The sequence below is a fragment of the Dipteris shenzhenensis genome, chromosome 15 (genome assembly GCF_047967505.1).
Source record: "Dipteris shenzhenensis isolate YYH24624 ecotype China chromosome 15, Dip_SZ_1.0, whole genome shotgun sequence".
Classification (NCBI taxonomy): domain Eukaryota; kingdom Viridiplantae; phylum Streptophyta; class Polypodiopsida; order Gleicheniales; family Dipteridaceae; genus Dipteris; species Dipteris shenzhenensis.
Genome location: NC_141610.1, coordinates 54,953,237 through 54,962,659, shown reverse-complemented (window position 1 = coordinate 54,962,659; position 9,423 = coordinate 54,953,237). Strand labels below are relative to the sequence as shown.

The 9,423-nt window shown below is 39.4% G+C and overlaps 2 protein-coding genes across 2 annotated transcripts in view; one reads left to right on the top strand and one right to left on the bottom strand.

Annotated features, from left to right (window-relative positions):
- Positions 1–2,599: 2,599 nt before the first annotated feature.
- LOC147894008 (gibberellic acid methyltransferase 2-like) lies at positions 2,600–3,517 on the bottom strand. Its single transcript, XM_087386407.1, has 2 exons — positions 3,140–3,517; positions 2,600–3,028 (listed from the first exon to the last, which is right to left on the bottom strand). The coding sequence occupies exons 1-2, from the start codon at positions 3,515–3,517 to the stop codon at positions 2,678–2,680; spliced, it is 729 nt and encodes a 242-aa protein (XP_087242533.1). The 3' UTR covers positions 2,600–2,677.
- A 72-nt stretch (positions 3,518–3,589) lies between these two features.
- Positions 3,590–9,423, top strand: part of LOC147894007 (piezo-type mechanosensitive ion channel homolog) — a 35,252-nt gene continuing 29,418 nt past the window's right edge. Inside the window, exon 1 of the mRNA XM_087386406.1 lies at positions 3,590–4,079. Within this exon, the coding sequence (XP_087242532.1) occupies positions 3,590–4,079 (490 nt within the window). The remainder of the gene's footprint in view (positions 4,080–9,423) is intronic.

Here is a 9,423-nt window from a genome sequence, read left to right as displayed (position 1 = left end):
GAGGTGCGATGCAACGTAGCCCTCGGGTAGTGTGCCCCTTGGTTTTGTTGGCCATTGATTGTATGTTTTTTTGTTGTTTGTTTTGTTTTTGGGTCTAACTACCCAAATCTCTGCCCTTAATTTTAGCTCCAGTTTTTTGCCTTTTCCCTTGTGCTCCCAATTCTGCTCTTTTTTTTTTTTTTGCAGAAAAAAAGTTTGATTATATTATGATTATTAGAACAGGCTATGGTATGATTGGCAAATGCCTTATACAGACACTCACTTGCATGGTGTGGTCCTTGGCAACTGTAGCATTGGATAGCGGGTTTGCAATTCACAGTGTTCATGTCTCTTGTTTATTGCATTATGGGTGTGGGGGTTAAAGGCCACTGTACCTTGACCCCGGTTATGTACAATACTCAAACACATATTTATATGGATGACATAGAAGATTAGGGTGTTCTGCACCCACCAAAACTTGTGTAACTCTCTCTTCTGGCTCGCCCTTTCTCGCACCCTCTTCCGTTTGTTGAGATCTCTCAATTGGTATCAGAGCATGGGTGTTCTAGCTGAGCTCGGGTGTGAGCTTTTGGAGCCCGAAGTCTGCTGTACAACTCTGTGGGAGGACGGAGAAGCTCCATTGGGTGTGCAACCTCATGTGCAGAGAGCTAGTAGAAACCTTTGGAAAGTTCTTTGAGTGGTTTTTTGCAAGCCAGTAGGTGGTTTTGGAGGCAAAAAGACAGTCTATTTTAGATCTGAGAGCCTTGTGATGAATATATCTTGCTCTAGAAGCTGAATCTCGCCCTGAGATCTAAAGCAAAGTTGTAGAAGACTTTGAGTACTTCATTTTTTGTTTTTACATCTATATCATCCGAGTTTTCAGTGAAAAGTTATAGCTCCTGCGAAAAGCGACGAAATTCAATTTCCTTCGCAGATTTCGTGTGTTGAATCTCCATATCCAAGCCACCATTTGTAGTTCAGACGCTCCCAATGGATTCAAAGCAGTCTAAAACTTCTACTTGTGAAGCTACTTCCGATTCCGTGAAGTTCTGAAGCTGTAGTGAAGCTCTATCTACTCCAACGTCTTTATTCCATCATTTCCTGTGTGAGTGGAAACTCAACATCCGGGCCTCCATTTGCAGAGCTGTCTATCTCGTTGGATCCGGGACTACTTGAAACATATGTCTACAAAGCTGCTTGCTATTTCGTGAAGAATCGAGGGAGTTGTGATTCTCTGTGTTTTTCCTTCGTCTTTTTGAAGGAAATTTCTCAAAGTTTCAAAGACCTTCTCATTGATTGCCATGTGGCATTTTGGCTAAGGTTAAGCTTCCCAAGGTTCATTTTGGCAAGTAAATGCAAGGGTTGACTGGCTCTTACTCCATCCTTGGATGAGATTTTGGAGTTGTGGCAGAAGAGAGATATTTGCAGATTGTCTTGCTGAGTTCGATTATGCAGTGACACCCATGTTTTGAGACATCCCATGTTCTATTTTCACTAGCGGTCATTGCCGTGGGGCTGTGATTTCTTGGATATACCTTATGCAGATCACTCTGATTGCAGTCTGAGCTGTATGCGCTCATTTGTGGTTTGCATTGGGTTGCAATTGATGCTTTACAGGCCATTTGGATGCATTGCGATCCTTGTTGGATGCACTGATAGGCTTAGATTGCCTTATGGGATGCTTTATTGATGGACATTTAGCACACAGATGCTATTTTATGCCGAGGGACAGCTTTGACATATTGCAGTGGATGCACAGGTTGTGCTATGATCTCTTGGATGAGACATTACTCATGCTTATGCCCACGGACGAGGACGGCGGTGTTTATGTTTGAGGCATTTGGCTCTTATTGGCATTATATTTGTCATTGTTTTGTCATTGCGGGTTGAGATTTTCTTTTAGGCCAAATTTGCTCATATGGATGCATAGTATATGCACATGAGTCAGATGCATTTTGATGCTTTGAGCCTTGAGTTTTGGTGACACCATCCTTCATTAAGGCAGACATCTTGGGTGCACCTAGTATTTGGTGTGATTTCTCTCTTGCAGGTACTAGCATTTGGGATTTTGTTTCATTTACAACATGGCATCCTCTTCCATGTTTGAAAAATGAGTTTTTCAGCATTAAAAAGTTTGATGGGACAAACTTTTCTTTGTGGAAAGAATAAATAAGGGATGTGCTTATTCAAAAGAAGAAGATTAAATCCTTGGCAGGGGTTGAAGCTAAGCCTGCAGATATGTCTGAGGATGATTGGAATGAGTTGGATGCATTGGCAAAGTCTACTACACAACTGAAAGTCATATCATTAATGGAAGGTCCTTTAAAAAGTTAGAGTACTCCAGATTTTACACTCTTCCAATTCTATTTTTATACAGCGACTTGTTAGATCCATAATAGCCACTTAAATCTCAACATGTGAATAATCCATAATAATGGTGATAACATATAAACATAGAAAACCACAAATGGCGGAGTTGTCTCTTATCATACATTAGAAAACACATTAGAACTACCACATGAGACGATAGATTTTAAATCTAAAGATGTGCGTAGGCAGAGAGAGAGAGAGAGAGAGAGTGTGAATCCATATAAACATGGCAAACCACAAATGGTGGAGTTGTCTCTTCTCATACATCAGAAAACAGCTTGGAGCTAACACGAGACTGTGGAAATACACATTTCTATCAATTGCAGAATCATTTACGCCGGAGAATGGCGAGCAGAAAGTGCTTTGTAGTTAATGTGAATTTGGTAAGGTCGGGCGCACGTTCTGTTGCAATCCTTTGCATCTTCGTGAAGAATTGGACAGCTCTCTCCTCTCCTATGTGCGATTTCACCATCGGCTTTATGCAACTCTTGGTGATGTTCGTCCAGTAAGTTCCAAATGCATGTGGGTCATCAAATCTCTCTTCTTTCTCGCTCTTTGTAACCGTCAATTTCAGTAGCTCCAGCTCCTGCACGTCTTGCACTGCAACCTCGAATTCTGTTCGACTGAAGTTGTACATGGGAACGTTGAACATGTCTCGCTCGTCGGCTTCTACTAGGCCCTGCACAGAAAAATGCACACTGAGTTCAATACCCGAAACATGTGTGTCCGATACAGGTGAAATTCCTGATAATAAAAGCGCAATAGCAATGATGAATGAGGTGTAACGTACCTCAGACACCGCCTCGTTCCATGTAGGTTCGAGGATGTCCGAGAAAATATCAGAATGAGACACATATGCTCCCGTTGGATGCTCCTCCGCACGGCTCAGTGAGAACACGACCGCGATTGCACCACTCGCCAATTCTTGCGCTCTGCACTTGAGGAATTTCTTGAGATCAGATTGAGATTGTTGGGCGTAAGCCTCGCAGACCTTTGGCCTCCGCCCATCTATCCAAATGTGGCCCCCATTCCACGCAGGGGATGTCTGATCGATAACAGCCGGAGGCACCTGCACGAACACCCAATGAAAGATGTATGTGTCAAGACATAAGAGTACAATGAAGATCCGAAACTCCCTCCAAACGCAATGGCAGAAACAGTGACGCATGGACCATGAATATATGGTAGAGATGGACGATTCCTGAGACAGCCAGTTCAAAGCGAGTGAAGAAATCGCGAAATGCAGGCTCGCTTTAGGGAAGAGGAGGTCGTAAAACGATCCCGGAACGCCAGCACTGTAGACCTGTTGGAGCTCTCGGCCTGCTTGGTTGCGTCGATGACGGGGGCCAAGGAGGCCGGAGGACTGCAGGACGTGGAAAAGGTTGTTGAAATCGTTGGAGGGGAGATCGGAGAAGAAATACTGAATGTCTGGATGGGAGTGGAGGCAGCGTTGTTGAATGATTGGAACGATGAATTCAGCGCAGGCGAGGGCGTTTCGGCCATGGGAGCAACCGAAGTCAGCGATGCGAAGGCAGGGAGGTGGAGGATCATCAAGCAGGGAATGGGGTGGGATGAGGCCGCGGCCGAATGCTTCGAGCAGGAGAGGTTTGGCGACGGAGTGGAAGTGAAAGTTCTGTCTGTGGGAGCTGTTGGCGTAGCTGTCGGGTCCATCGCCACCCTCCATGACTGGGATGCTTCTCGCTCTCGCAGCCTGGACCTCGGCCATGGCTGTGCCTCCTCCTCCTCCTCCTCCGACCTCGATCCTCCTCCTCTGCCTCCTCGATCCTCCTCCTCCTCCTCCGACCTCGATCCTCCTCCTCTGTTCATGAGAGTGGCGTTCATGTAGCCGACCATGACCCACTTGAGTATTCTTTTCAACATTGCCGAACGAGGACAAACCTTATAATATACTTATAATACATAAAGACGCTCAAAGAATCAAACAAGCTTTCTTTCAATGCTTCTTGTCTATTCCTAATACTTTCAGCTTGGTTTGTTGAATATTGTCCCGAATGAGCCACTCTATAAGACATCTCTCCAAATAGATGTGCAAGCTCTTCTCTTTTTAAAGAGTACTAGCTTCCTAAACTAGAGATTGCACCAAAGGACCTTGAGCAAATTTGCAATTTTTGTAAGGCTTTACCAAGCTGCTTGCATGCCCTTGTACAAGGAATGAACACACTACATGATGGACAATGGATGCATACTGATTTGCATGCAAGCAACATCATCCTCGACTTCACTTCTAGTGGGAGCTCTAGAATAGGCATCATAGACTGGGGAAGGGCACTTGATGTTACCGAGGATAGAGTGGAATTTGATGTAATGAGAAAGAATGAAAAAGAGAGTGATGAAACTTTCCAAGCTCGTGTTGCAATAGAAGTAAAAAGGAGGTGTGGAATGAAGTGAATAGCCCTAGAACTACATAATCCATTGAAAAGTGTACCCTATTCTCGAGCAACGGATGTCTATGCATTAGGTTGGATTCTGAAAGAGATGTGGCTCTTTTATGAGGATTCTAGATACTTGCTTGAGAAGGTGTCTAGAATTTCAAATATCTAGCTTATAAATGTGGTCAAAGAATGGATTATAGACAATGTGATGAATGGAGATCCACGTATTCGTTACTCTTTAGAACAAGTGGACAACTTCTTTGCAGGTCTTGGTTTCAAAGGGTTTCTTACCATGTGTCCTCAACATGAAATGGATCTTGCAATGGTTTTGGGAGCAAATACTTGTAACTAAATTATTTTGTATCATGAAAAACATTCCTTGAGATCTAATCATGTATGATATTATAGATCTTTGGTATTTTTCCATTTTGGCTAGATTGACATGTTGATCGAGTTTTTGAAATATTATCTTCTTTATATAAAATGAAAATGCAAATAGTATTATGCTTCAACTAGCAAGAATACTTTTGTGATTAAATCTTTCTTATGTTTCTAAGCATCATTAATTTTCCCTTGTTCATGTATCTATTTCTTGGGCATCTTTAAAATTTTGTATCTATACCTTGAATATCTACAACTATGTGTGAATTGATTATCATGTCAAAAACTTTTTGATTCTTATAGGGCATTAGTCATGGCAAGTTCGTCTAGCCAAGTAGGAGAAAATCATACCATACGCGATGGTACAAATGCTCTTGTCCTATTGCATGCTAAAGTGGAAGCTGCATGGTACAAATTCTCTTCTCCTATTGCATGCTAAAGTGGAAGTTGCATGCTTTGCAACACCTGATATGGATGTGCACCTGATATGGATGTGGAAAGTGTTTTCACAAGGGCAAGTCCTTTTTCCAACCCAAATGGCCTCAAATGGCCAGAAGTTAAAAAGATTTCCTCCAAGGATGTTGTCAAGAAACTTTGGACAAAGGGTTGTGCTAGGCATGCACATTGGGCTATAAAAGATTGCACATATGCATTGATACAAAAGCATGCTGCTGAGATTTTTACTTTAGTCCATGGAAGAATTGCTCATTCGGGTTGCATTCCAATGTTCTTTGCAAAGCAATGCAAAGTTTGAGATGGGAAGGGAGGTAGACTTCCCTAGTAGGCCTGTACATCAAGGGGAGTGAGTTTGATAAGTTAACTTGAAATATTTTACATTTTGATGTTTTATTTCATTTCTAAATATTGTTTCTTATTTGGATATATACAAAAGGCACAACCCAAGATGCACCATACACAGAGCATGCATTGGAGGATGAGATATATAATTCCACAATTAAGAACATAATAATAATGAAGAGTTTAATTTTGCAAGTAGGAAAACATCCCCAAATACAGCAACACTTACATTTCCTTGTATCTTGGAGTGCGATGCACTCCAGGGTGACTAGTGAAGTTGAAAAAAAGGATTAAGTACATCAAGAAATGATTGTGCAATTCAATGACGAGATTGCAAATATTAAAAAACAAAACTTATGCTTGCAAGAGGAAATTCAAAAATTAAAAACAACAAAGAGTATAGATTTTGAAGTAGAAAGATTGGAAATACAATTAAAAGAGCAAGTACTCATAGCTCAATGCTTTTCACGTGCTGCTGAAGATGTGAGGATTGCATTACAACACATTGATAATGGGGGTTGTGTTTTTTGATCATGACATGGTGGGACTACTAATAAGTAGACCATCAACTCTACCAGTTTCACTGGTGATCAATCCAGATGGTCCTATATGTCCAATATGCCATGATCCTTTTGATAGTAGCATTGAATGATACACACTTTCATGTGAGCATAGCTATCATTTGGCATGCTTGGAAAATTCTTTGAAGGCAAGAAGTGCATGTGTCTTATGCAATTACATAGTCAAGATTCCTAACTCGCCACACAAGAGATTACTATTGTGGCTAGGTTAGGGGTTTCTTTTCATGTGCTAGGATTGGGACTTTGGACCACACTACACACATCACATTTAATGTGTTGTATGAGGAGCCTAATCCTTTGTTCAAAGGTTGTTTTTAGCCATGCTTTGGACTGAGGCATGTTTGTACATGCTCGATGAAGGGAGGGTGTATGAGGGGCAACACCCCCCTACTACTATCACTAGAGATTCCAAGGGGGACTGGCATCCCCAAAGCCAAAAATACATGAAATTGGTGCATGATTTATGTGGCAAATTTTGTAATATAAGGGTGTGGCTCACATAGCATGAGAGCAGTGGATATAGTGCATATATCTTGTATCTTCTCAACTGATTGGATAAGAAAAATGTAGGACTTACTATTTCTTTGTGGATGTAGCCTACACTGGATGAACCATGTATATTAGTGTCTCTCTTGAAGTATTCCATTCTATGCACTTTCTATATTATGTATTTTATGCATTTTTCTTCTTGCATTGTTGCTCTGGTATCATGTTGCTCCTTACAACTAGTATCACAAAATTTGTTTGAGTAATGTCCATTACTCATTTGGAATGAGGTTCTTGATTTGAGTGGAAGCAATGATGGAAGAAGGTAAGTTCAAAGTTGAGAAGCTCAATGGCAAGAACTACCAGCATCAAAAGATGTAGATTGAGGATTATCTATACCATAAGGACTTTTCCAACCATTGGGTAGGATAGCAAAGAGCATTGGAAGTATGTCAATCAAAAATTGGGAGATTCTTGATAGAAAGGAACTAGGATCAACACGACTATGTTGATAGAAAGGAACTAGGATCGACTGTGTTGGGAAGTGTCAATGGCTTTCAACATCCTTGATCAAAAGACAACAAAGGAATTGATGAGCATGTTGGATACATTGTGCGAAAAACCATCACCTTCTAACAAGATATTTCTTATGAAGAATTTCATAAATTAGGTGCTCAGGGAGATCTTAAAGCACAATTGCTTATTCCATTTTGCAAAGCTTCCTTGGGTGGAAGTTTGCGAGATGAGGCCCTTGCCAAAGAAATTATGGATTCTTATGACATGGAGGATCACAATGTCTTAATACAAGGCAAGCATATTCAACTATCCACAATTGTCCCCTTAAGCAACCATTGGTTTCCATTTTGCAATTTTATTAGAGCCTTTTTCTTTCCAACAACCTTACATGCCCTAAATGAACTTCTCCAAAGTCACCTTGAACATAGTCTTGAATATATTTCCTATGAGGTGTAGCATGAAAATGAAGCCCCTGAGTTTAGTACCCACACATTAGTAATATTATCCAATGAAAGAATTAAAGCATCTCCTAAATGAACAACTCCAAAGTCACCTTGAACATAGTCTTGAAAATATTTTCTATGAGGTGTAGCATGAAAATGAAGCCCCTAAGTTTAGTACCCACACATTAGTAATATAATCCAATGAAAGAATTAAAGCATCTTACAACATAGCACCTACTAGTATGTGTGTGTTCTCTTTTTATCCATCTCCAGCCTTTTTCTTTTACAACTAACAATCTTTCTTCAAATAACAGGGAGTCATAAAAAATGACAACAAAATCATGCAAACGATAACAAAACTCCTTTTTCGAACAAAAACAAAAAAAGTACATTTTTTCCAAACTATGGAGACAAAATACACAACTTTATGTCAAACATCTTTTTAAAATAGCTACTTTTATGGAAAAAACATTACTTACATCTTACTCTAAAACCTAAAAACGTCCAATATTATGAATTGGTAAAGTGTTCTAACCTATAATTTGGAAAACATGACAAATTATAAAGGAGAAGTAACTATTCTATTCAACTGGAAAAGTCCTTGGAGCTTTTTTTTTAAAATATCAATTATTTTAGGGTGCTTAATTGTCCAAAATTTTTAAAGTCAAAAGCATACACAAGAATTTCTAAAGCTTGCAATTTAAACATTTTTACACATTGATGAATTCCACTTTTCTTTTATTTTATTTTTTAAAGGCATCTTTGAATCAACTTTCCATTGAGCACTTTTGTTAAAAGAGTTTTATATAAATTACTTCCATACAAGTAACAACATTGCCCTCAAGTATAAGCTTTGCAGTACCAATATATGTTTCCAAACTCCATGTTGTATGCAATGTGCTATCCATAAACCTATAGGAATGCATTGTCATTAAAATTTTTTTTCTTTTAGTACAATGTGAATCAAATGTTTGAATTTAAGAATATGTCAATATTAACATAGGTAGTTATATGTAGTTCATGGCTATAGAAGAGGTTTGTTGAATGTAAAGATGTTTTTATAATTAAATATTAGCTAAAAACGTTTATCATCTTACATCATTTGGATCAAATAGTATATTTTTGATCTAAATAGTCACGATTTTAAGTTTATCAATTTACTTTATTTTAATCCAAGTCGTTGTGATGTGAACTTGGATTCTGGAATCCCAAATTGTGTGAGGAATTGATATTTCTATCAGTGGAGTGAAATTTTCATTCAAAAAAAGGGGGAAAAGAAGCATTCCAAAATGTGTGAAATGGCACTCTCATCCAATGAAAATTTCAGCACCAAAATCTCTCGTTGATGAAAAAAGAATCGTTGAAAAATTCCATCGATGAAAAAATTTCCGTCGATGGAAAAATTTTTAGTCATCAAAATTGGGATTCTAGAATCTAAGTGGATTCTGGAATCCCAAATTCCATCGACAGGGAAAA

Excerpts from the sequence above, each read along its gene's own strand:
- LOC147894008 (XM_087386407.1), bottom strand. The coding sequence starts at position 3,517 with ATGCGTCACTGTTTCTGCCATTGCGTTTGGAGGGAGTTTCGGATCTTC. Across the intron at positions 3,029-3,139 it reads GGAACGAGGCGGTGTCTGAG|GGCCTAGTAGAAGCCGACGA; the intron begins GTACGTTACACC and ends TTTTCTGTGCAG.